The sequence below is a fragment of the Bufo bufo genome, chromosome 8, assembly GCF_905171765.1.
Source record: "Bufo bufo chromosome 8, aBufBuf1.1, whole genome shotgun sequence".
In the NCBI taxonomy this organism is placed as follows: Eukaryota; Metazoa; Chordata; class Amphibia; order Anura; family Bufonidae; genus Bufo; species Bufo bufo.
The window spans coordinates 199,941,229-199,968,417 of NC_053396.1; the positions used below are offsets into that span (position 1 = coordinate 199,941,229).

A 27,189-nucleotide genomic window follows, 5' to 3' on the forward strand; every position below is an offset into this window, starting at 1 on the left:
TGCGTTCCACGCCTCCACCGCGGGACTCATTAGCCAATGTCCACGCAGAATGCGTGTCACGCCTCCATGTTCCGTTTCAATCCTCCAATGAGGAGAAGCCTATACGCCATTGCCTGTCAAATGACTTCTGTCAGCCAATGACACTGAGGAAGGTCAGGGAAACAAGGATTTCATGCGTTTCAAGCCTCGTATTCCGGGAGGGTCGAGATGTGGGTCTTGCCTCGTTTTCAGTGAACCTCTAGCCAATCACAAACTAACGTCCGGATGAGAACTTTGCTCCCCCCCAAGTCTAAGCCAATGGTGTGTCTCCTATCATTAGGATACAGTGGGGACCAATGAAAAGTGAAATGTGATTGGTTTAGAGGGTTAGCAGGGGGCCGGGCTACTGGACAGGCTCTGTTCGCCGGTCGGTAGATTGGGCTGCGCCACGTGAGTAAGCGGGTTTTGTCCTGACATCACGGGAGGGCAGTGACGTCATTTCTACGAGGGTTCCTAAAATTTTGACGTCGTTAAGATGCCCAAGAAGCAGGATTTAGAAGACGAGGAGGAGAAGGGGAAGGAGACCGGTGAGTACACCCTGGAGGGGCCAGGGGCCCTCTGAGAATGAAGAGCAGGAGGGGATGTGGGGTGATGAGGAGAGCAGGGGTCAGGTTGTGTTGCTGCAAACAGCATCTTTGGCGCCAGCTGGCCAACGTCCCACACCGATAGAGGGCGTCACGTGTCGAAGCGCGTTTGATGATGTAATAAGTAACATGACCTGATAGAGCACTAACAGATGTAAGATTAGAAGCGACAGCCAGGGGCCGGCGGGGGGTCCCTCGCCGCCATGCCGGAGGCGTTTCAGCGGAGTGGAGGTCACGCTCGCGCAGTAGGATGCCATTCAAAGTCCGATGTCTTGTGCGTCAGTCATGGAGGTAAGATTTGGTTGCGTTTGGATGACTGAAGCTTTAATGTGGATAAACTGCCCCGGCAGAGGTGGTAGAACAGCACTGTAAGTGGCAGACCAGTTTCTCCAATTTAAAGGGTTTCTGTCATCAGAAAAATCGTTGTGTATCTGGCTGAGATGAGCGATGTGCTAATGGCAGCAGAACATAACTGTAGGACTTATATCTCCCTGCCGCCGTTCGCGCTAAATCACTTTTATAATATGCAAATGAGCCTCTAGGAGGTGCTAGTGGGGCGTTGCTGCAGCACCTAGAGGCTCCGTCCTCTCACCGTTTGGCACGCCCTTGTAAAGGTGATTGACATCCTCGGTCTCCTCCGTGCCCCGCAAATCCCGCGCCGTCCATTTTAGTGAGTGAAGGACGGCAGCAGGCGAGGAGATATGTCATACCGTTATGTTCTGCTGACAGTCGCACATCGCTCATCTCCGCCAGATACATCACGATTTTTCTGACAGAAACCCTTTAATGAAAAATATAACAGAATTTAACAAAAAAAAATACAAGCCGTCCAGCTGCTCTGACTTATTACTACTGGCGTCTCCTACTTACGTTATAATGTACATGGTCGCCTATGGCAAGTATACGTCAGGAAAGCAAAACCATGTGGGAAGATCCTGGCCTGCACTGATACATTGTAGCAAAGTATCAGGACAGGAGGGAGATTTGGTCTGTTGTAGCAAACTCTCAGCTGCAGGAAGTGCCTGGTCTGTCTGTTCGGGTTTTTGGCTGCAAAATATGGACTATACTGTTCTAAACTGACAGCAAACAGAGTTCTTGACGATGATGAAGAATGGAAACCTAAATTATATGAGAAAGTTGCAGAACTTTTAGAATTTTCCTAAAGCTGGATCAACCATTTAATGCGTCAGCATGTCCTCCGTGGTCCCGCAGCATGTGTGCGTTGCCCTAGATAAATGGCACAGATGATTGCGGCGTCTTCGTCTTGGTGGCTACCTGCCACCCAGTGGTCATAATGGGCACCCGCACCCGTGCAGCCTCTGGGCTGAAGAGCAGGGAGAGGCCTCTGTGTTTGTGCTGTGAAGCTTCATTTTCATCCATTAGTTTCAGAGACTATTAGGAAATTGCTTAAACTACAATTCCACATATGATGGGAATGTTTGTTACTGGAGGGTTGTCAGGGGTTTATAGGTAGTTATTTGGGAAGGTGGGGGCAGTACCATATATGACATGATTGTTACCCGTCAGCAGAATGTCCCCCACCCCTCCCTCCGCTCACTCAGCCTCGGCCCATCCTGATGACGGACCCTCCTCATCCTCTGATGTCGCTCTGCTTTTCACTTTTCAGATAAGGTCGTGAAGAAAGGAAAGAAAGACAAGAAGGGAAAGAAATCGGTAACTACTTACCTGTCTCTTCTTTCTTTTTTTTTTATCTTGTTGAAATGTCCATTTAAAAAAAAAACTAAACACTAGTGCAGAGATGGAAGTGTTCACATATCAAAAGCATGGAGCTTAATTGTTACTGAGAGCACTAGGCTCCATCTTTTCCTGCAGAAGTGGTCACAGACTACTCCTGCCAGGTAGACAAGGCTCAGCGGCCATCCTATAACAGCAGGTCTCTATGCTCCTCCTGTGTCAGCAGTAGACTGCTGGTATATAGCTTCCTGCCAGCAGAGGGCGCCACTGGAGCAGGCAGCAGGAGAGTGCATGGGGGAAGACCTAGGAAGCTGCAAAAACTGAGCAAAATAGAGAACTGGGGATAGAAGTGGGAGTTGTGGGAAGGGGGAGTGCTGGGACTACTGGGGAAGGGGGAGTGCTGGGACTACTGGGGAAGGGGGAGTGCTGGGACTACTGGGGAAGGGGGAGTGCTGGGACTACTGGGGAAGGGGGAGTGCGGGGACTACTGGGGAAGGGGGAGTGCTGGGACTACTGGGGAAGGGGGAGTGCTGGGACTACTGGGGAAGGGGGAGTGCTGGGACTACTGGGGAAGGGGGAGTGCTGGGACTACTGGGGAAGGGGGAGGGAACAGCAGAAGTGGAGTAGTGGTGTCCATGCTACAATTGGGCACCGCTTCTTAATGTATGCAACCCATAGAACTCAGTGGAGTTTGGAAATCCGGATCAGTATCTACAGCTGCCGTATGAAATGAAATAGAAACAATACAGGGCTCCTGGGTGACAGGCGCTGCTATAAAAGCGATGGGTGTGACTGGTTGGGTGTGTTTGCTCCAGTCCTCTCCCAGTCTGTTCCCTGTAGGTTGGGTGAGGGGCCAGACTGATCATCTATTTTTGCTTTTTCTTCCAGTTTTTCGAGGAGTTGTCAGCAGATAATAAACAGGCACAAGAGGAAGAAGCTGCCAAGGAGCGAGAGAAGGAACAGCAGCTACAGCAGCTGCAGCAGGTGGGATACCAAGCACCGCAGGAGACCCCAGACCATCCCAGCGGCCGGGGAGCTTGGGGACTGCTGTAGACTTACTGGAATCTGACCACACACCTGCAACTACTTCCCCACTATTTTCTAGCTCTCAGCACATCTTAGGAGTTGTCGTTTGCAGACCACTATAAGTATAGTATACCGTAGTGAATGTGCACTTGGCCACTGCCTAGTCTTCCACAGTCTGCCCAGTGCCACCTTTACTGGTGCTGAATGTCTGCAGAAGTCGTAAACTTAGTGACTGGTTGTGTCTGATCACCAGCTTCATGTTCCCTTCCACAGCAAAAGAAGAAAGAGAAAAAGAAGAAGGACCGGTGGAAACAGAAGGGAGGTGATGATGATGAGGAGGACGAAGAGCGGGAGATCGCCGAGAAGCTGAAGAAACTGTCAGTGCAGCCCAGTGATGAAGAGGAAGATCCAGGTATAGTAAGCAGCGAGCAGGTGTACTATACTAATCCTGTATTGTAGTCCAGAGCTGCATCCACAATTCTGCTCACTGCTGGAAGCAGTCAGTAATAGGTCTGTTGTCAGATCCCTTACAGTTTTGCTGAGATCCTAGGGGACAGTGACTGGTAGAATCATCAATGTGCAGACCCTGAACAAGCAAGAGTGCTGGTAGATTACAGCTCTGGAGCCTACACTATAATACAGGCTACATAACGTGCTAAATGATGCAGAGATGAGTGAGCTGTATATTATAGGAGTTGTTCCAACCCAATATAAAAAGCTGCCCCGTGGCCTGCAAATGGTCCTCTACTTACCTCGCCGGTCCCCTGGAGCTCCTGTCCTGCTGTCCTCCACTTCCTGCTTCTGCCCCAGGAAATGGCTGGTAGTTCCCCCTCAGCCAATCACTGTCTGCAGCAATGACCCGCCTCAGCTAGCGATTGGCTGAGCATCATTCCCAGCTGTTTGCTGTTGTGTTGAGACAGGATTGGGAAGTGGAGAGCTGCAGGGTATCCGTGAGGTGAGTAAAAGCGCCTTTATTTTTTTTAACGATTTGCATACTTTGGGACTTGAATAACCCTTTAAAGGGGTTGTCCGGGTTCAGAGCTGAACCCGGACATACCCTTTTTTTTTTCACCCAGACAGCCCTCCTTAAGGCTAGCATCGGAGCATCTCATGCTCCGATGCGCTCCCGTGCCCTGCGCTAAATCGCGCAGGGCACGGCCTTTCTTGTTTTCAATAACACACTGCCAGGCGGTAACTTCCACCCGGCAGTGTGTTCAGTGACGTCGCCGTCTCTGAGGGGCGGGCTTTAGCTCTGCCCTAGTCGTTTTACTGGCTAGGGCAGAGCTAAATCCCGCCCATCAGTGCCGACGACGTCACCGGGGTTCCTGTCAACCCCATGGAGAGCCCCGGTACGTCACCGGAACTCCTAGAAATGCCTTTGCCCTGTGCAATTTAGCGCAGTGCAAAGGAGAACATCGGAGCATGAACTGCTCCAATGCTCATGTCAGGGGGGCTGCCGGGGTGAAAATGGAGGGATGTCCGGGTTCAGCTCTGAACCCGGACAACCCCTTTAATGCACAGCATGGAGGATGGGTACCCAGAAAACAGTGGTCATTACTGGGTCATGGTGTCGGATGAGGAGAGGGAACCCAGTAATTCCCATCTAAAATCCGTTTCTTTTCTCCCTTTTGCAGAGCCTGCCCCCCGACATGGTAAAAAACAAGTAAGTGTCCCCATCGGCAGAAATTGTAAGATTTTTATTAATTTCGCATAGAATTTCCCCTATGAAGAGTTAGACGGCGAGCGCCGCAGCCTCTGCCCTCTTGCCCTGATGCCATTTGGTTATTTTACAGCCCTCAGGGAGAAATATTTTTGCGGCCCTTGGTGATGAGGACAGTGAAGAGGAGGAGGAGGATGAAGAGGAGGAGGAGCAGACGACAAAGAAAAATAAAGGCAAGAAAGTAAAGGTAATGTCCGAGAAGTGATGTGGCCCTTGCTGTTCTGTGGTGGGGTCTGCAGATCCCCTTATAATAGATGCAGGCCGAATCGGCCAGTCCATCCGACCGTCTAGTGTGTATGGGGTGTCCTGGCTCTTCCCCATTGGAAGATATTTGAGGCAAGAAAGTGTCAGGAAGTTGGATCTCAACATGCCCAATCCTTTCTTCTTGCAGGAGATGAGCAGCTATCAGAGAACATGCACACGCTGAATTGGGAATGTGAACTTATTACATATTTTTTAACCTGTTCTCATAGGAAGAAGAGAAAAAAACAAATAAAAAGGGAAAGAAAAACGAAACCAGCAAGCAGAAGGTAGAGCGCAGGCCGCGGTATGAGGCATGGTGTCTGGATCTCGGCGTCTTTCTTGATCTTACTGTTCATGGTTTTAATTTCAGCCACCCAGCGAAGAAAGTGAGGAGGAACTGCCGAAGGAGAAATCTAAAGGCAAAGTAAGTACCGCCCCCTGGAGGATCGGTCTGAGCAGTCGGCCCCCCCCAGGATCGGTCTGAGCAGTCGGCCCCCTGGAGGATCGGTCTGAGCAGTCGGCCCCTCCCACCACTGGCAGTAGCTTCCTTCTGTAAGGGTGACCCGTAAAGACGAGGGTATTTATTCTCCTTACAGAAACCTCCGCCCAAAGCTCCTGAACTCAGCGACGAAGAAGAGAAGAAACCGAATAAAAAAGGAAAGAAAAATGAAACCAGCAAGCAGAAGGTAGAGCACAGGCCGCGGTGTACGGCATGGTGTCTGGATCTCGGCATATTTCTTGATCTTACTGTTCATGGTTCTTATTTCAGCCACCCAGCGAAGAAAGTAAGGAGGGACTGCCGAAGGAGACATCTAAAGGCAAAGTGAGTACCGCCCCCTCCAGGATCGGTCTGAGCAGTCGGCCCCTCCAGGATCGGTCTGAGCAGTCGGCCCCTCCCACCACTGGCAGTAGCTTCCTTCTGTAAGGGTGACCCGTAAAGACGAGGGTATTTATTCTCCTTACAGAAACCCCCGCCCAAGGCTCCTGAACTCAGCGACGAAGAAGAGAAGAAACCGAATAAAAAAGGAAAGAAAAATGAAACCAGAAAGCAGAAGGTAGAGCGCAGGCCGCGGTGTACGGCATGGTGTCTGGATCTCAGCTTCTTTCTTAATCTTAAAGGGCATCTGTCAGCAGTTTTGTACCTATGACACCGGCTGACCTGTTACATGTGCGCTTGGCAGCTGAAGTCATCTGTGTTGGTCCCATGTCCATATGTGCCCGCATTGCTGAGAAAAGTGATGTTTTAATATATGCAAATGAGCCTCTAGGAGCAATGGGGGTGTTGCCATTACATCTAGAGGCTCCGCTCTCTCTGCAACTGAGGTGTCCTCCTCACTTTGATTGACAGGACCAAGTGTGATGATGTTTTCACTGCCAGGACCTGTCAAAGTGCAGAGGGCGCAGCAGTTGCAGAGAGAGCAGAGCCTTGAGGTGTAATGACAATGCCTCCGTTGGTCCTAGAGGCTCATTTGCATATATTAAAACATCCTTTCTCGTTCATTCCATTGGGGGACACAGACCATGGGTATAGCTTAGAGATATTACTAGGAGGGACACTATGCAAAAAAAGAAGCTCCTCCTCCTCGGGCTATACCCCCAGGCACCTCCAGGAGAACTTCAGTCTTTGCTTAGTGTCCGTCCAAGGAGGTTGACTCTTACTCTTCTCCTGTTTGTTATTTTCTGTTTTCAGATGGGGACGCAGGTCAGCATTGCGCTTTCCTGGCCCCTGTGGAGTGTCTGCCACGGTCTTCTGAAGGTTCCTGGCTACCTCCCATTCCCCCACAGAAGAAAAGTGGATCCAGGCTCGACATGTTAGCTCTGGCATCCCACCAGCTGCTGGGACACCTGCTGCCTACCCTCCACCAGAGCACTGCCCTCCTTTGGAGTCAGATGTCTGAAGAGGTGAATCCCTGCTGGTCTGGACATCGAGGGAGCAGGCTGAGCAGATAAGTATTGCCTGCTTCAATCTCCCTCCTCTCTCTCCCCTCCCCCCTCTCTTCATGTCGTCTGTCTGGCGCTCTGAGGCCGCCTGGGTGAGCTAGAAAAGGACTTGCTGGGGGCATTTTTTCCTAGGGGAGTGGGCCTTCTGGGTAGGGCTGATGATTCCTTATCTTTTCCTACCTGCCTACAGCTTAAACGGCAACTTGATATCGGCAGAGACAGGACGCCTCTGCATATGGTTATTACTATTCTTTTAGACTGCGGCCGCTGCGCTCTCTGCAGCTCCCCGCCGGTCCGCTCCTTCATTCCTTAACCCCCGCTGCGCCGTACCAGGCGAAGGGGTGTAGTTTGAATCGCGCGCGCGCTTATTTCGCGCCGCTATGACGCGTTCTAGGGGGCGGAGCTTTGGCGTCCCGCTCTGTCTCTCCTTACGCCGGAGACTCTGCTGGATTGCGGCTGTGCAGCTCCTCAGTTCTCGGTGACCGGAGACTTCTACTGTTGCCTGGGTGGTAGGAATTGCAGCAAACTGGTAGGAAATCTGTTTGGCACCCACCACTCCATCCCCTCTCAGTGACTCTCACAGAGGGCGTCTGACTTCTAAAAGGCAGCGTGAGGGGCAGCATTCCTCCTCAGATGACTCCGCTTCTCCCCCTCGCCTTGAGGCATGCCCGGTTGACTCTCCCCCTCTCAGGGAGCGCAAATCCGAAGGGGAATTGTCCGGATCGGACGAAGTCACGGAGCGGGAACCCCTGCCTAAGCTTTCCACCATGGTAACCGAGTTGGTGGCAGCTGTCCGTGACACTTTTAATATACAAGGGGATTCTCCTCCCTCCACTAGTCGGGAGTTCTCCCTTTTTCCACCCAAAAAGCAGGAGTCCGCTGTGTTCCCTATTCATGAGGAATTCACTGCGGTCATATCAAAAGCTTGGGATCGTCCTAATCAAAAAATTTCGGCCACCAAGCGTATGGATACGCTTTATCCTTTTCCAGCTGACACAGTGGAAAAGTGGACTTCTTCCCCTAAGGTAGATCCTCCGGTGGCCAGGTTAGCCAAGAACACGGCCCTTCCCGTCCTAGACGGTTCCTCTCTGCAGGATGCGGTGGACAGACGTTTGGATTTACTTTCCAAGTCTATCTTCTCCCTGGCGGGCGCTTCCCTGCGACCGGCCTTCGCGTCAGCTTGGGTCGCCAGAGCCCTTCGACGTGGTTGCAGCGCCACCACCAGGATCTGTCAGAGCAGGACGCCTCTGCAGATACTCTGGATTTTATCATCCAGATGTCTCAAGCTTCTAAATATCTCTGTGAGGCTTCAATGGACATCGGCTCCCTCTTTGCCCGTATTTCGGCCCTCTCGGTCATTCAGCGCAGAGAGGTCTGGTTGAAGGTGTGGGATGCTGATTCCTCATCCAAGCGTTCCCTCGCTAACCTTCCCTTTGAAGGGTCCAGGCTCTTTGGAGCTCAACTAGATGAATTTATTTCGGCCGCAACTGGGGGCAAGAGCACTCATCTACCTCAGCCCAGGACCAAGCGTCCCTTTCGGTCTCGGCCTTCAGGTTTCCGGGGCCAGTCCTTTCGTCGCTTCTCCACTGCCAGGACGCCGTCGTCCTCATCAGCAGGGGGATCCCAGGACTCCCGCAAGAAGCCTTTCTTCAAGCCCCAGCCCTCTTGGCGGCCTCGGGCGCAGTCAGCCCGTCCTCCTGCTCCCAAGCAACCCTCCACATGAAGGGGTGCCCCCACCCCTCGTGGTGGGCGGCCGTCTGCTCTCCTTTCAACAGGTTTGGAGGGCTCACGTTCTGGACGCCTGGGCTCTGGAAGTGGTGACGTCCGGTTACAAGTTGGAGTTCGCGTCCAGTCCGCCGGAACGTTTTTTCCCTTCTCGCGTTCCGGGGGATCCGGCCAAGGCCTCGGACCTCTTTTTTGCGGTCTCCTCTCTTCTGGACCGTGGTGTCATTTCCCCCGTTCCCCCAGAAGAGCAAGGGACAGGTTTTTACTCAAACCTGTTCGTTGTTCCAAAGAAGGAGGGGTCAGTGCGTCCGATCTTGGATCTAAAACTTCTCAACAAGTTTCTGCGGGTGCGGAAGTTTCGCATGGAGTCCCTTCGCTCCGTTATTGCTTCTCTGAGTCCAGGAGAATTTCTCGCGTCTGTGGACATTCAAGACGCCTACTTGCACGTCCCTATTGCAGAGTCCCACCATCGTTTTCTGCGCTTTGCCATAGGGGGGCGTCATTACCAGTTCGTCGCCCTACCTTTTGGGTTGGCGACCGCCCCTCGGGTTTTTACAAAGATTCTGGCGCCTCTCATGGCACTTCTTCGCACCAGGGGCATCTCTTTGTTACCATACCTAGACGACATCTTGATAAAAGCTCCGTCTCTTCCACAGGCCGAGGACAGCGTCCGAATCACCGTTCAATCCCTGGAACGGTTCGGGTGGCTGATCAATCTCCCCAAGTCCTCTCTTCACCCCTCCCAGAGACTCTCGTTCCTGGGGATGATCTTGGACACCTCGATTTCTCGGGTGTTTCTTCCGGATTCCAAGGCTTCCCAGATTCGTCTGGCAGTGGTGCTCCTTCTACACTCTCCACGTCCCACCATTCGGGAGTGCATGCGGGTGCTGGGCCTTATGGTCTCCTCTTTCGAGGCGATTCCGTACGCCCAATTTCACACTCGTCCGCTACAACAAATGATCCTTGCCCTCTGGAACAAGAGCCCTCGGGGACTAGACACTCCTGTTCTTCTGTCCCGGCAAGTTCGAGCGTCTCTCCCTTGGTGGCAGTCTTCCCTGAACCTATTGTCAGGAAGGTCCTTCCTGCCGTTCTCCTGGACGGTAGTCACCACCGACGCCAGCCTCATCGGTTGGGGAGGTGTTCTCCGGAACCTCACAGTTCAGGGTGTCTGGTCGACGAAGGAGTCCTGTCTCCCGATAAACGTCTTGGAACTAAGGGCGATTTTTCACTCCCTCTCCCACTGGACTCCTCTCCTTGCAACTCGCCCGGTGCGTGTTCAGTCGGACAATGCCACGGCTGTGGCTTATGTCAACCATCAGGGCGGGACCCGCAGTCAGGCAGTAATGCGGGAAGTAGCGAGGATCCTCTTATGGGCGGAGTCTCATGTTCCAGTATTGTCGGCAGTGTATATCCCGGGAGTCGACAATTTTCTGAGTCGCACCAGGGTGGATCCGGGAGAATGGTTTCTCCATCCGGAGGTTTTCGAGGACATCTGCAACCGATGGGGCCATACGTAGATTTGATGGCTTCCCGACTCAACCACAAGGTGCCGGTGTATCTAGCCCGCGCTCGAGACCCGCGGGCGGACTGGGTGGACGCGCTGGTAGCTCCATGGCAGCGGTTCAGCCTCCTTTACGTCTTCCCTCCGATTCCTCTGTTGCCGAAGGTGCTGCGCAAGATAGAGGCGGAGGGGATACCAACCATTCTCGTCGCCCCGGATTGGCCTCGCCGCGCCTGGTTCTCCAGCGTCGCTCATATGTTGGCGGACGTTCCGTGGCCTCTACCCGACAGAGAGGATCTCCTGTCTCAGGGGCCACTCTTCCACCAGAATTCACGGCAGCTGCGTTTAACGGCGTGGCTGTTGAGACCTCCATCCTGAGGAAGAGAGGCTTCTCTGATGCGGTGGTGAGAACCATGATCAGGGCTCGGAAGCCGGCTTCTTCACGGATCTATTATCGCACTTGGAAGGCCTTCCTGGTTTTTTGTGAAAAGTCGGGCTACCCGCCCCTACGTTTCTCTGTCCCAGTGGTGCTGTCCTTTCTCCAGTCCGGCCTCGACATGGGTCTGTCGCTCAGTTCTTTTGAAGGGTCAGGTTTCTGCTTTGGCTATCTTTTTTCAGAAGTCCATTGCCTTTTTGAGACCTGTGAAAACCTTCCTGCGCATTCTGTTCCCCCGTATGTGCCTCCCTTGCCCCCCTGGGATCTCAACTTGGTTCTGCGCGCCCTTCAGTCGGCGCCTTTTGAGCCTCTGAGTGAGGTCTCTCTGGTTTTACTCACCTGGAAGGTAGTTTTTCTGGTGGCCATAACCTCCATCAGGCGAGTTTCGGAGCTGGCCGCACTTTCCTGCCGAGAACCTTTTCTGGTCTTTCACCAGGATAAGGTGGTGCTCAGACCGGTGCCTTCTTTTTTGCCCAAGGTGGTTTCTCCCTTCCACCTTAACGAGGATCTGGTCCTGCCCTCTTTTTGTCCTTCTCCGCGAACCCCAAGGAATGCGCTCTCCACTCTCTGGACGTCGTCAGGGCTCTTAAGGTGTACCTGGGGGCTACTGCCTCCTTCCGGCGTTCAGACTCTCTCTTTGTGATTCCTGAAGGGTCTCGTAAGGGCTTGGCGGCTTCCAAGGTCACCGTGGCGCGGTGGATCCGTTCCGCTATTGCTGCGGCCTATCGCGCTCGTGGCCAAGTTCCGCCGTCACGGATTACTGCTCACTCCACAAGGGCAGTGGGAGCTTCCTGGGCTAGACGCAATCGCGCATCCGTTTCCCAGTTGTGTAAGGCGGCCACTTGGTCGTCGTTACATACTTTCACAAAGTTTTATCAGTTACACTCTCTGGCCTCGGCTGATGCTGTTTTTGGGCGCAGGGTATTGCAGGCTGTGGTTCCTGTTTGACTGCTGGACGTTTTCTCCAGGCGGTGTTGGATTTGTTCTTTTTTCCCCACCCCATGGACTGCTTTGGGACGTCCCATGGTCTGTGTCCCCCAATGGAATGAACGAGAAAAGGAGATTTTTGTGAAACTCACCTGTAAAATCTTTTTCTCGTCTTTTCCATTGGGGGACACAGCTCCCGCCCCTTTTTTTATGGTTTTCGCCTTATGGTGTGCGGTGTGATGGTTTCCATTGTGTTTATTTCCGTTCTCCTTCTCCTACTGCTTTTGCAACGACTGAAGTTCTCCTGGAGGTGCCTGGGGGTATAGCCCGAGGAGGAGCTTCTTTTTTTGCATAGTGTCCCTCCTAGTAATATCTCTAAGCTATACCCATGGTCTGTGTCCCCCAATGGAAAAGACGAGAAAAATATTTTACAGGTGAGTTTCACAAAAATCTCCTTTTTTCTCAGCAATGCAGGCATATGAACATGGGACCAACACAGATGGGTACAAAACTGCTGACAGATGCCCTTTAACCTCCTAACAGTCATGTTAAAATTGGAAAAACCCTCCCAAAAATGTCACTCTTTATTGTAGATTTTTAATGTGTGTGTCTGCAGTAAATCTTGTTGGGGATAATATTGCATTTTTAACCCCTTAGTGACAATTCATTTTAGCCTTAAAGGGGTTGTCTCATCATGGACAATGGGGGCATATCGCTAGGATATGCCCCCCATTGTCTTATAGGTGCGGTTCCCACTGCACTTTATTATGTAGGTATATTTTTACTATTTTTCCTTTCCTCCTGCAGCCTGTCAGCTCTGCAGCTGCTTCCTCCTTCTCCAGGCTGACAGGGAGGGGGTGGGGGGGGGGGTGGAGCTGCTTTAACTGCCAATATCTCTGGTGGGCTAAGTATTGTTTAAAAGCTGGCATTTCAGCAATATCTTCAGTATATGGGAAGATATCACGGTTAGAAATCGGGATGCAGTGAATATAGCTGAAAGTGAAAGTAAAAGCAGGTTTTACCTGCAATTATTCCCGACTCGATTTCTAACGGTGATTTCTCCTGTTTAGCTTGGACTAATGCTGTCAGTTCCGTGCTTCTAGCTGCTACCACTCACGAGATATCCTCAGCTAAAGCTGCCCTCCCCCTTCCACTTCTGCCCGAGCGCAGCTGAGGTAGAACAGTTAAATACTTTTCCCCCTCACCCATGACTGCACCCATGCGACCAGGACCTCCCATCCAGGACGGGAAACCTGAGAAGATAAAATGGTTCACACCCCCACCACACCTCAGTTCAGGTTTCCTGTCCTCCGGATAGTAGGTACCTGAGGAGCTCTGGCTCCTTCTACGTTTTGGTTCTCACCTTCGGGGGCTGGGGAGGTCTGGGTCTACCCTACCGTAAAGGGACCTATCCATGACGGAGTCAGCCTCCCTGCGGAGCCGCTGCCTGAGACTGATCTTCCTCCTGCATTCCCCCCTTGACTCCCGGGGAGCCGCTGTGCCCGTGTTCAGGCGGCTTCCAGTTTGTTGCTGCGGGATGTCCAGCGTCAAGCTTCCGAGATGGCGGCCCGCTCTCTGGGGCGTACTGCGCATGCGCGCAAGGACGGCCTATTCCAGCACTTAGGCGCCATATCCAGGCGCTTGCCGGAAGAGGTGGAGGCATCCTCTGGCATGGATTAGGCGCTCTAAGGGGACCTATTGGTTTAAAGGAGCCGAGGCGCGGAATATAAATTGGCGGCAGGAGAAGACAGCCAGCCTTCGATGCACTCAGTGCTGTGCAGGATTTGCGTTCCCACCAGCATGATGGAACCAGGTGATGCAGGACGCGCCGACCCCCTGGAACCCTTGAGGCCCGCAATCCCAGTATTGGTGTTTTGCTTGATTATTATAGGCAGCAAAAACACCTAAGAAATCGTCCGGGAAAACGAAGCTTAGAGTGTGGAGCATGTAGAGTAGCCTTAGCTGCCTCCTTCTTTAAGCCGCTATGTCAAGCATGTATAGATAAGTTGGTTATGGAAGAGTCTCACAACTTATCTAGAAATATGAGAGCTTTAGTACGGTCAGAGGTTAAAGTGTCCATTACATCACTTGGTCAAAGTCGCCCAAGGTCTCCAGAAAGATCCACCTATAATAAGGACTCTGATTCAGACTGTCACTTTTTCTCCCAGCCTGGAAGGCAATATCTAAAAAAAAAGATGGGTCCTGGGGGTGATGGGAATTCCCGCCCAGAATCCATTTTCTTTTTAGTTCACACAACCTGTCCCAAAAACCCGGCCAGGAGAAAGGCCTTGGAACTAGAAGTTTTCCATCTTAGACAAGGGGGTGGTTTCGGGCAAGGGGTTCTTCTCCCTGCTTCTTTTTTTTTTTTTGTAAAAAAAACAAATGGGACATACAGAGTGATATTAAATCTAAAGGAGCTAAACAAATCCATGATTTACAAAAAAATTTCGGATGGAGACAATAAATTCGACTGTAGATCTCCTCTTCCAGGATTGCTGGATGGCAAGCTTGGATTTGGAGGACGCATATTATCATGTCCCAGTCCATGCGTCCTCCCAAAAGTATTTGAGAACAGCTGTCTGGGTTCGGGGAGAATTACTACATCTCCAGTACAAAGCACTACCCTTTGGCGTTTCACAGGCCCCCAGACTTTTCAGCAAAGTAATAGCAGAAATGGCGGCCTTTCTCAGACTGTCCGGAATTACACTAGTACCTTATCTGGACGATTTCTTTTATAATCTCTCGATCAAAAGAAGAACAAAAAAAATAAATATAAGATTCCTTTGCTCCCTTTTAGGAAATCTAGGATGGAGGATAAATTGGGAGAAATCATGTCTTGTTCCTTCGCAAATTTTCTTCCGCTTTGAAGGAAACGATCAATCAAGGAGCATGTATGGTCAGTGTTCTGTTCCTACCAGTGTACTTTCAGGGAAGCAATGGCGGTACTCGGACAGATGACGGCAGCAATCCTGGCAGTACCTTATGCGCAGATTCACTCGAGAGCTGCAAGCAAACATACTAAGATCATGGGATGGCTTCCCTCATTCCTTGGATCAGAGTTTCCATCTTTCCTCAAAGGCAAGACTCTCCCTGCTGTGGTGGACAATTCAAGAGAACCTGTCCGCAGGGATGCCCTGAACATTCCTAAATTCGATCATAATTACTACAGAGGCCAGCCCTTGGGGTTGGAGAGCCCACTCCTAGGACAGGTGCTGGCAGGGGAGATGGGACTTGAACGTGAGGAAAACATCATCCAATTTCAAAGAATTGAAGGCAGTAGAGATGGCTCTGAGGTTTGCAATACCAAAGGTAGAACACAGGAAGATTGTCTTCTATTCCGACAATTCTACAACAAGATTTGCCTTATTCCCCAGGTATTAAAGAAAACAGAGAGGGAGGGGGCCTCGGTTATTCTAAAAGCCCCAATGTGGCCAAAGAGGTCTTGGTACTCCAGTCTGCTAAGAATGGCAGTGGAACCACCATGGACTCTTCCATTGGATAAAGATCTGCTTTTTCAGGGCCCGATTATTCATCCCAACCCAAAGATTCTCCATCTCTCTGTATGGATTTTGAGAGAGAAGTTTGGTCGGGGAGAGGATTATCCACTAAGGTAGCCTCCACTATGCTTAAAAGTAGGAAGGCGGTTACGGCAAGAAAATATAATAAAGTTTGGAACATCTTTTCTGCCTTCTTCGGTATTAGCCCAGACCCTTTTATGCCTCCAGAAATTCCAAAGATTTTGGAGTTTCTGCGATCAGGGCTAGACAAGAACCTTAAATCATCTACATTAAAAGTCCAGGTGGCTGCTTTAAGTTATTTCTTTGATACCAAATTAGCAGACCATCCATGGATCAAACTATTTTTGTCGGCAGCTTCTAGGATGCGCCCTTCTATACGGCCTTTGTCCCCTCCCTAGGATTTAATACTGTTCTTTTGGTTCTGTCGCAAAAACCGTTAGAACCATTAAGTGAAATTTCCATTAAATTGCTTTCTTTTAAGATGGCCTTCCTCTTAGTGATAACATGTGCTAGAAGGATTTTGGAAATCCCAGGCTTTCTCTGCCTTTTCTCGATCATATTCATTGGGGGACACAGAGACCGTGGGTATAGCTATGTCCTCTAGGAGGCGCTGACACTAGATAAAGTTTTTAGCACCTCCCCTGGCAGCTATACCCCCTCCAGCCTGGAGAGAGAGCTTCAGTTATTTCTAGTGTCAATAGGAGGCAAGACCTCCCTGCAGGGAAGCTCCTGAAGATTTTTTATTTTAGTTTTGTTTTTTTTCTCTTCTTTTAGGTGGGAAACAGTGGTCGCCTCGCCTCCCTGTTCTCCCGGTGGGGGCACGCCAGCGTTGGTTCGCCACGCTGCCTCCTCCACCCACAAGAAGACAAGGTGGACCAGGGCTGCCTCGCTCCCTGCATCCCGCCAGCCAAGGGGTCACCCGTCCAAGTCCCTCTTTTCAGTGTCCTGCCACTACGGTGCCAGTAGCTGAAGGGGTGACCCTGCTGGAACAAGAGGAAGGGTGAAGATGGTGGCTGGACAGATAAGTAGATGCCTGCTCCAGGCCATCGATTTTCACCCCCCCCCCCCTTCCCTTGGCTCAAAAACTACCTGCAGGGTTAATTCATAACAGCAGTTTATTCTCAGCATGCATCAAGCAGGGCCGCACAGTGTCTCTCTGAGAAGCGATTCACTTAACGCTGGGGCACAGACATGGGCCGCGATCGGGGGCAGAGCCTAACGCTTACTGCGCTGTCAAGCTAGGAAGTTCGAGGGCACTCTACCCGACACTACCGCCATGAGTGTCTGGGAGCGCTCGGTTAGAAATGCAGAGACACTACCACCATGATCCACCCCTTCCGGGAGCGAACGCGCTACAGTGAAGGGGCATGCACCGAGCGCGCTGCTCCGGAGGGGGTTTACTTCGCACGATCGGCCGAGCACCGCATCGGTGTTCTGGCCCGCATGTTTTTCCTGTTGGCCCGCGTTAGTGGAGGTTTTTTCGCTGGCGTACTACTCCGGTCCCTCTGCGCCGCAACCGACGGCCTCCGGTCGGCCGTGGGCAACTGCATCGGCGGAAAAAAACAGAAAAGGGAGCAGCGAGACTCCCCCCTAGGTAGGATCGCAGGTGTCAGGGCACTAGAGGGTTAATAACAGGCGCAAATTATTCCGACTATTATAGTCACCCTGGGGATTGGCCGTCGCACGTAGTACGCCGACCTAGTCTCCTTCTAGGGGACGTTCTGGTCACTGCCACTCGGAGATGTCCTTCCTTCAGAGTCCGGGCTTCCATTAGTGTTTTAGGCCCCTTCCTTTGCCGGCGTGGCTATTAAGACCGCCATTCTATGCGAAGATATTTTTTCGGCGGATGTCATCCGCCAAGCCTGCATCGTCCAGGATCTATTCAGGACCTGGAGGTCCTTCCTGGGTTTCTGTGGAAGCCGAAATGCTCTGCCACATCGTTTTTCCCCACGGTCCTGTACCTTTCTTCAATCAGGGTTGGACCTTTTGGTCTGGCCTTAGTCAAGCGTCGTTGCCTTCTATCCTTCCAGCGCTCTCAGGTTCCCTGGGGCCAGTGAGGCCCTTCTTCATGGAGTAGCTCATACGGTTACTCTGTACCGTCCTCCTTACCGCCTTGGGATCTGAGTTTAGTCCTCAGTGCTCCAGGTTTTCCCTGGAGGCCGTGTGGGAGAGTTTCCCAGACTCCTGTCCTGGAAGGTAGTTTTTCTGGTCGCTATCACTTCCATCAGACCGAAGGGTCCTGAAACAAAATTACACCCTTGGACGTTGTCAGAGCTCTGAAGATCTGTTTAGTAGCCTCCGGTCCCTTCTGCCGTACGGATCCCCTTATTGTCATTCCGAAGGGTCCTCGGAGGGTATTGGCGGCTTCCAAGGTGGCAGCCGCACGCCAAATTCGATCTACGATTGCTGAAGCATACCGCGCCCGAGGCAGGGTTCCGGCATTGGGTGTCACGACTTATTCCACCAGAGCGGCGGGCGCATCTTGGGCGCGGAGGAATCACGCTTCGGCTGCTCAGTTGTAAAATTTTGCCAGGTGCATACTTAAGCATTGGCGGACGCTGCCTTGGGCCGCATGGTCTTGCAGGCGGCAGTTTCTTAGATGCTTGCCGGGACGCTTGTTTCCATGGGGCTGTGTTTTTTTTTTTTTCCTCCCTGTGGACTGCTTTTGGACGTCCCACGGTTCCTGTGTCCCCCAATGAATAGGAGCGAGAAAAGGAGATTTTTGTGTAACTTACCAGTATAATCTCTTTCTCGCTCTTCATTGGGGGACACAGCACCCACCCAGTATTGTTGTCTGGCCACAGTTGAGCAGCTGCTGGTTTGAACCCCGTTGGGTCATTTTGGCATGGTTGGTGTTCCCGGTTTTTTCTTTGGTTGGCTTGCTTCTCCTACTGCTTGTACACAAACTGAAGCTCTCTCTCCAGGCTGGAGGGGGTATAGCGGCCAGGGGAGGAGCTAACCGCTTTTACTAGTGTCAGCGCCTCCTAGAGGACATGGCTATACCCACGGTTCCTGTGTCCCCCAATGAAGAGCGAGAAAGAGATTTTACTGGTAAGTTATACAAAAATCTCCTTTTCTCCCTACACTACCATTCTAGAAGAGAAGGTGATTATAAGACCCCTTCCATCCTTTCAGCCTAAGGTTTTATTCTCACATGGGTGTCGTCATGGGTTTCAAGCAATTATTGTTTTCCCCTCACACGACGGCACCCCAAAAAATCTCCTGAATGGGAGGTCCTGGTCGCATGGGTGCCGTCATGGGTTTCAAGAAAAACAGTTACCGTTACCGCTAAGAGCAATTATTGTTTTCCCACAGCTTGAGCTGAGCTTGGGCAAAACAGGTGGTTAATGTTGATGTTTCTTATTTCAGCCGCCCAGTGTAGAAAGTGAGGAGGAACTGCCGAAGGAGAAATCAAAAGGCAAAGTAAGTACTGCCCCCTGCTGGATCGGTCTGAGCAGTCGGGCCCCTTCCACCACTGGAAATGGCTTCCTTCGGTAAGGGTGACCTAATAAGACAAGGGATATTTATTCTCCTGACAGAAGCCTCCGCCCAAAGCTCCGGATCTCAGCGATGAAGAGGAGAAGAAACCGAAGAAGGGCAATAAGAAGCCAAAACCACCCCAGGTGAGATCCCGCCCTGTGTGGCTCTCCTAACGCTTCCCAGAATGACCACTCATCCACAAGATAGGTGATAATTGTCTCGTTGGTGGGGGTTTTCGAGACTGAGAGGTATTCCATGTTCTCGGCTTGAATGGGGAAACATGGGCGCTATGCAGTCATTTTGGGACAATCCCTTTAACTACAGGACAACCCCCAGTGTATATGTCCTGTCGGCGTATAGACATGCCTAAGCTTGTAAGGGCTCATATAAAAATGTATTTTGTTTGTTCCTTTCAGAATCGTTTTGTTGCACTGGAGGATGACGACTATGATATGGGAAGTGCTGGATCTGAAGACAAGGTGAGCGTGGCCTAACCGTATGGGGTCAAGGCTTCTGATAAGTGTCAGTCACTGGATTGTTCTTCTGTTTGCTGATAAACTGTTAGATCCGCTATATGTAGTCACCAGTCACTATAGATTTAGGTGTGCAGCTGTCATTGAGCAGTTGGCTCCCCCTAGTGGTGGCTGCATGCAGATGCATTTTTGCTATTTAAATCGGTTGTGCCAACATTTTCCACCCATTCACAGGATACGTGATAACTGTCCTACTAGTGGGAAGCCAACCATTGGGACCTCCAATAATCGTGATAGTAGAGGACCCACGTTCTTCATTTGAATGGAGCAGTGGTTGCGCCTGCTCAGCCTTTACATGGCTGCCATGGACAGTGCTCTGCTATTTCCATCAGTCCCATAGAGATTAGGTGGCACTAAAGCATTTAATGATAAAGGTTTGTCCTTTTGGAGACCCTCTAGTGGGGCCCCTCCGGGTTTTGTTACGAGGCCCTATGGTTTGATGAGATGGTCGGCTGTGCAGCTTTGATATGCTGACACCTGCTTTGTTTGACAGTCGGCTGATGAGGAAGGTGACGGAGAAGAAAAGCCTGCAGCGCCCGAGGATCCTTTTGCCAACCTAAGTAAGAAGGAGAAGAAGAAAATTAAGAAACAGGTCAGTCTGAAGAAGATTGTCCACGAGTCTGTAATCGGGGAAGTAATGTGTTTATTCTGCTGCCGGCCATCATGAGCCTTAAAGGGTTACACCGCAGCTTGATAAAACTCAATATTAGTATTTTCTAGCAAAGCCACAGTTTACAATCGTGTGACAGAAAAGTGCTTTCACCTGCCAAGGCTTGTTCAGTGCCGTGGTGATGTCTGACAGTGCGGAGCTTTCCTTTGTTCCGGACATAATATTAGATGTGATTCTGATTGACGTGCTGGACGTTCTGCTGGGGGAGATGGAGAGAGCTGCTCTCTGTGAGAATGGGAAGCAAAGTCCTGGCAGTATTTATATGTACACTCTAATGTCCGCCTCTGGTGACTCAAGATGGGAATATATATATTTTTTTTTTCTTTAACTTTTTTGTTACTCTGAAGAGACCTTAATACAGTTATTCTTGAAGATTTCTTTGATTTTGGATGCTTCCCGATTTTCATGAAGTATCGGCCTTACCACATGGCTTGCCGTTGTTTTCTCCTCTCTGCCATACAGATGGATTATGAGAAACAGGTGGCCACCATGAAGAAGGCAACAGCGGCAGAAGATGACTTCTCTGTGTCACAAGCGGAGCTCTCGTCTCGTCAGGCCATGCTGGAGAACGCCTCTGATATCAAGGTACGGGTGGTGACATAAGGGCGAAAACATGCACCATAAGTTCTGGGCATCACCAGCTTATTGGTAAGACTGCAGTGTCTTTTACATTAAAGGGGGTGTCCGGGATTAGATAAACATGGCTGCTTATTTGCAAAAAACAGCACCACCCCTGTCTGCAGGTTGTGTTGCAGTATTGCTCTAATGGATTGAGCTGCAATACCGGACACAACCCATGGACAGGGGTGGCACTGTTTTTTGAAGAATGCAGCCATGTTTTTTTTTTTCTTATACTGGACAACTTGGTTCCAAGATCTCTGCTTGCTGTCAGTAAAATGAGACTTTCACTGTTTCCTGCCTGAAAACCTGTTCAGCAAACACGGTGCTCACACTGGTGCAGAGCTTGTGAAAGTGCAGATGAATGTCCTCATTTTATTAAAAGCAAGCACAGCTACTGAAATGGACTATATTACACATTCATTTACATTACGCGTTGATACATATTATATAAATTTTTATATATTTTTTTTCCCTTTCCCTTCAGCTGGAGAAATTCAGTATTTCCGCCCACGGCAAAGAATTGTTTGTTAACGCAGACCTGTATGTGGTGGCGGGCCGTCGCTATGGTTTAGTGGGGCCGAACGGGTAAGTGCGGGGAGGTAGATCTCGCTTATCTGTGTCCATTGTGCTTCTCTCACACTCATAGTTTTCTTTCCTCTGTCAGGAAAGGGAAGACCACCCTCCTAAAACACATTGCCAACCGGGCCCTGAACATTCCCCCAAACATTGACGTGTTGCTTTGTGAACAAGGTAAGAAAAGTCGGGTGCCAGTGTGGGCGCCGCCCGCTGCCTGTTCCTCATGTCCGTCTCATCTGCCTGCCTGCAGAGGTTGTGGCCGACGAAACCCCGGCCGTCCAGGCGGTTCTCAAAGCCGATACGAAACGTCTCAAGTTGCTGGAACAGGAGAAGAAGCTGCAGGCCAGGCTGGAGAAGGGAGATGACAGTGCAGCTGAGCGGCTGGAGAAGGTAACCCTGGGGGGGGGGGTTTAGAGGGGGATGATGGTGGACACTACATTGAGGCAATGTATGACTATGCGTTCTATCACCTCCCAGGTCTATGAAGAGTTGCGAGCCACTGGGGCCGCCTCTGCTGAAGCCAAAGCTCGTAGGATCTTGGCTGGTTTGAGTTTTACCCCAGAGATGCAGGATCGGGAGACCAAGAGATTCAGTGGAGGCTGGAGGATGAGAGTGTCACTCGCCAGGTAACGGACACTTAGCTGGTTTACCCACATTGACTAATCAAATTTCATTGGGGTCCGCTATGTAAGACTGGTGCCTTTAGCCAATCGTACGTTCCCCTTCATGCTGTTGTACTGAGACACTGAGTGGGAAGCTGCATCCCCCTCCATCTGTTCAATGGTTTCAATACCTAGCGCCCATTCACACGGAGGATTTTGCCATCGGAATTTTGGCGTGGACACTGCGCCAAAATTCTCGCAGCAGTGTAGTATTTGCCTCCTTACAATGGGAGGCATCGCTGCAGTTCATAGACTGGTGTGCAGACAGAGTCCACTTGAAGCTGCAGCTCCATTCTTAGCCATGAGCAGATCTGCGGCATTTAGAGTGAACAACCGCAGCAGAAACCACGGTGGTTTCTGCCCAGGTATAGACTCTGAATTTTGGCAGTGTCTAAATCCGCCATGTGAACGAAGCCTTAGTAAGTTGCTCTTCATATTCTTCGTTTCAGGGCTCTCTTCATGGAACCGACGCTCCTCATGTTGGATGAACCAACAAATCACTTGGATCTCAATGCCGTCATCTGGCTGAACAAGTGAGTTCCTTGCTAAAATCTTCATCCGCGGGTCCATTGTCCTGTCCATTCCGCCAGTGCTTGAATGTAATGAGCTGATTTCCTCCCTCCTTGATGTTTCTGCTTCCACAGTTACCTCCAGGGCTGGAAGAAAACCCTCCTCATAGTCTCCCACGACCAGGGTTTTTTGGATGATGTGTGTACGGACATAATGCACCTGGACGGACAGAAGCTGTATTATTACCGGGGAAATTACAGTGAGTGTTCATGGGCCGAGCGGGATTCTGGGTCTGATCCTGTATGTCCCTTCCCTCACTATATGCTCTGGGTCTGAACCTATGTAATTGTTTATCCTTGCAGTGACTTTTAAGAAGATGTATAAGCAGAAACAGAAGGAGATGCAGAAACAGTATGACAAGCAGGAGAAGAAACTAAAGGACTTAAAAGCAGGAGGGAAATCTGCCAAGCAGGCGGTAAGAGGCTTCCCCTTCTTATGTACTGGGGATGTATGGCAAAAAATCTGTTTGCAGTGCCTAGTACCCCCCCAGAGATGTAGGGTACCCTGTATTCCTTAACGCTGAATCTATAGGACATACCATGAGATGCTTGGTGGAAGTCCCCTTTAAGAGACAGTCCTGCTCACATTAGAGTGTTCTGCACCCTTAGGAGAAGCAGACAAAAGAAGCCTTAACGAGAAAGCAGCAAAAATGTCGGAAGAAGAACGCAGACGAGGAGAGCAACGAAGCAGCCGAGTTACTAAAGAGGCCAAAGGAATACACTGTGAAGTTCACCTTCCCGAACCCCCCACCGCTCAGCCCCCCCATTCTGGGTCTACATGGTAAGAGGGACACCAGTCTGTGCTCCGTATCTTACACCAGGCCTGCAGGACCCTGATCTGTTCCTTGTGTTCCTGCAGGGGTTGATTTTGGATATTCTGGACAGAAGTTCCTGTTTAAGAACCTGGACTTCGGCATAGACATGGACTCCAGAGGTGAGGCTGCACGAAGGCCGTGTCGCATGACTGAGTACTTCAGAAGGCTCTTCTTTTAATTCTCAGTTTCACTCCTATTATGCCTCAGGATGAAACCAAAATAACGTATTCTTATTATCCTGGGAGGAGCCTTCTCCTGTATAACTACCATAATACTGCTCCTATGTACAAGAATATAACTACTATAATACTGCTCCTATGTACAAGAATATAACTACTATAATACTGCTCCTATGTACAACGATATAACTACTATAATACTGCTCCTATGTACAAGAATATAACTACTATAATACTGCTTCTATGTACAAGAATATAACTACTATAATACTGCTCCTATGTACAAGAATATAACTACTATAATACTGCCTCCTATGTACAAGAATATAACTACTATAATACTGCTCCTATGTACAAGAATATAACTACTATAATACTGCTCCTATGTACAAGAATATAACTACTATAATACTGCCTCCTATGTACAAGAATATAACTACTATAATACTGCTCCTATGTACAAGAATATAACTACTATAATACTGCTCCTATGTACAAGAATATAACTACTATAATACTGCCTCCTATGTACAAGAATATAACTACTATAATACTGCTCCTATGTACAAGAATATAACTACTATAATACGGCTCCTATGTACAAGAATATAACTACTATAATACTGCCTCCTATGTACAAGAATATAACTACTATAATACTGCCTCCTATGTACAAGACTATAACTACTATAATACTGCCTCCTATGTACAAGAATATAACTACTATAATACTGCCTCCTATGTACAAGAATATAACTACTACAATACTGCTCCTATGTACAAGAATATAACTACTATAATACTGCTCCTATGTACAGGAATATAACTACTATAATACTGCCTCCTATGTACAAGAATATAACTACTATAATACTGCTATGTACAAGAATATAACTACTATAATACTGCCCCTATATACAAGAATATAACTACTATAATACTGCTCCTATATACAAGAATATAACTACTATAATACTGCCTCCTATGTACAAGAATATAACTACTATAATACTGCCTCCTATGTACAAGAATATAACTACTATAATACTGCCTCCTATGTACAAGAATATAACTACTATAATACTGCTCCTATGTACAGGAATATAACTACTATAATACCACCCACTATGGATAATATGCACTTTTATATCTGATAGTAATAATTTTTCTCTTTGTCTCGTCAGTCTGTATCGTTGGCCCGAATGGTGTGGGGAAGAGTACTCTGCTCCTGCTGCTGACTGGTAAACTGACCCCTGTGAGTATAGGGTTGGAAATATCATCATCAGTTTTTGGTTTCAAAAGGTTCTAACTTGTGCAGAAATGAGCAAAAATCCATTAATTGTGCCCCCCCCCCCCCCACCTTGTTTTTTCTTGCTGACAGTTGGGCTTAAAAAAATGATTTATTAATACTAAAAGGGCGCACATTTTGCTGCCTATCTCCTCCTCCCAGTAGGTTGTACATTTCATTATAGACCATCCCAGTGCACCAAAGCCACGTTTGGGGTCCTGTAAAACACGGACCGATATCTGCTGCTGGAAATTAACCATTTAATGTTCCTCTTCACAGACCAAAGGAGAAATGAGGAAAAATCACCGACTGGTGAGTCCTGGGGTCTGCAGGGAGGACACGTCCCGTCTCACTCCTTATGTGTAACGCTGCATTGCTTCTCCTCTTGATCCCATAGAAAATTGGCTTCTTTAACCAGCAATATGCCGACCAGCTGAACATGGAGGAGACGGCGACCGAGTACCTGCAGCGAAACTTCAACCTGCCGTATCAGGATGCCAGGAAGTGCTTGGGGAGGTTCGGCCTGGAGAGTCACGCGCACACCATTCAGATCTGCAAACTTTCAGGTGAGTGAGACACTTACCTCCCATCTCCCCAAATTATCCCCAGCTCAATGGTACTAATGGCGGGTTTAATGTGCTCCTTGCAGGGGGGCAGAAGGCTAGAGTCGTCTTCGCCGAGTTATGTTGTCGGGAACCCGATGTCCTCATTTTGGTGAGTGCGTGCGGACACCAGATGGGTTTTCCACACGGTGATGATATGGTAGGATTATTTAAACATAATGAAATCTCCTGGATATACGTAGGTTGTAATATTTTGTTTGAAAGCTAGATGGCGACAGAGGGGACGTCATGTATCTAGACCAGCGACCAGTAACCTTCGGCACTCCAACTACAATTTCCAGCATGCTCCATTCACTTTTATGGGAGTTCTGAGAAAAGCAGAGCAAGTATGCATGCTGGGAGTTGTAGTGTCACAACAGCTGGAGTGCCGGAGGTTGCCTACTCCTGATCTAGACTGCGGCGCGCCGTAACCATCTGCTTTGGTTTTCCCGCAGTACAGTATCCTGTCCAGAAGGCATGTTATGAAGACCTTTGTGGCGGGATCCTATTGGCTGTCTTGTATTTTTAGGTTGTAAGGGTAACACCCGGGTCTTTGGCTTAATAAAAGGGATCTTCTGCCGTTTGGGGACTGAAATGCCACAATGAGTCACGTCTTCTCATTATTTTGCCCCTAGACTAAATTGTAAGATTTGGAGCATTGCAGACAGCTTATTTAGGGATCATACAAAAATTCTACCATGACAATGGGATGAACCTGTGATACTGACCCCCATCTCTTCACTACTGCCCCCTACAGGATGAACCCACAAATAACTTGGATATCGAATCCATCGATGCTCTGGCTGAAGCAGTGAATGAATATAAAGGAGGTAAGTGGTCACAGTTGTTAGCACCGGAGCTGCCCTTTAAATCTTTTATAGAAAGCATTTGATTAAAGGGGATTTCTGGGCGTACAATATTGATGGCCTGTTCTCAGGATACATTATCAGTATCTGATCAGTGGGGGGTCTGACTCCCAGCACCCCCTCCCATCAGCTGCTTGCGGAGACCAAGGAGCTGCAGCCTCTTACTAGGCCAGTGATGTCTCCTTCATCAGTCACATGGTCTAAGTGAATAGTCCCGGGCTGCAATACCAAGCACAGCCACTATACAATGTACGGCGCTATGCTTGATAAGCTGTGAGGAGGGTCTTCCTCCTTTGGGACTAAACTATATGAGCCAGATCAGCAAGACCCTAATAAGTAGGGTGTCTCTCTGTCCATGCATTACTAGGGTAGCCATTCGCTTGAACTGCTGCATGTAATACTGAATGTCACCTCTAGTGGCCACTGCAGGAAGAATGAGCAGCTGACGGCAACTTCAGCTGTTGGTCAAGGTTCTCGGAAGCTGGATCGCCACCACAGTTCTGATGACCTAGTCCTTTAGGATGATGAGGGCGGGAGGGCAGGTTTCTAGAAATTTGCTGTTGCCAAAGGACTCCTAAGCTCGATGTCTCATTTATTAATCATGTGCCCTCTTTGTATAGCGGTGATCAATGTCAGCCACGATGCTCGCCTCATCACAGAGACAAACTGCCAGCTGTGGGTGGTAGAGGATCAGACTGTCAACCAGATTGAAGGCGACTTTGACGACTACAAGAGGGAAGTCTTGGAGAGCCTGGGTGAGGTCATGGTCAACAAACCCAAAGAGAAGGAGTGACCGGTCACCTCCAGCGTGCCATAACCATCCGCCCACCTATGGACCCCACTGTGGAGGAGAGATGACGGCAGGGGGGGCCCCACGTGGAGGAGAGATGACGGCAGGGGAGCCCCTGCCGCTTTTTAAATCTCATTTTGCTGCCTTGTTATGCAGAGAAGACAAATAAATATTTATATATTG

At 49.8% G+C, this 27,189-nt stretch overlaps 1 protein-coding gene across 3 annotated transcripts; it reads left to right on the top strand.

Moving 5' to 3' along the window:
* The first annotated feature begins 375 nt into the window (after positions 1-375).
* ABCF1 (ATP binding cassette subfamily F member 1) lies at positions 376-27,189 on the top strand. Of its 3 annotated transcripts, XM_040404898.1 has the most exons (31): positions 376-566; positions 2,251-2,297; positions 3,207-3,302; positions 3,618-3,756; positions 4,979-5,007; positions 5,138-5,251; positions 5,538-5,594; positions 5,678-5,731; positions 5,904-5,993; positions 6,077-6,130; positions 6,273-6,362; positions 18,725-18,778; positions 18,895-18,978; positions 19,252-19,314; positions 19,862-19,960; positions 20,501-20,623; positions 21,144-21,244; positions 21,324-21,409; positions 21,486-21,625; positions 21,713-21,861; positions 22,347-22,430; positions 22,542-22,666; positions 22,770-22,882; positions 23,076-23,247; positions 23,326-23,400; positions 24,645-24,715; positions 25,028-25,060; positions 25,146-25,314; positions 25,398-25,462; positions 26,108-26,180; positions 26,837-27,189. In XM_040404898.1, exons 1-31 carry the CDS (start codon positions 515-517, stop codon positions 27,007-27,009), a joined length of 2,874 nt encoding a protein of 957 aa, XP_040260832.1. In that variant the 5' UTR covers positions 376-514; the 3' UTR covers positions 27,010-27,189. The 3 variants fall into 3 exon arrangements, with proteins under 3 accessions (XP_040260832.1, XP_040260833.1, XP_040260834.1); XM_040404899.1 differs by lacking the exons at positions 5,904-5,993; positions 6,077-6,130; XM_040404900.1 differs by lacking the exons at positions 5,678-5,731; positions 5,904-5,993.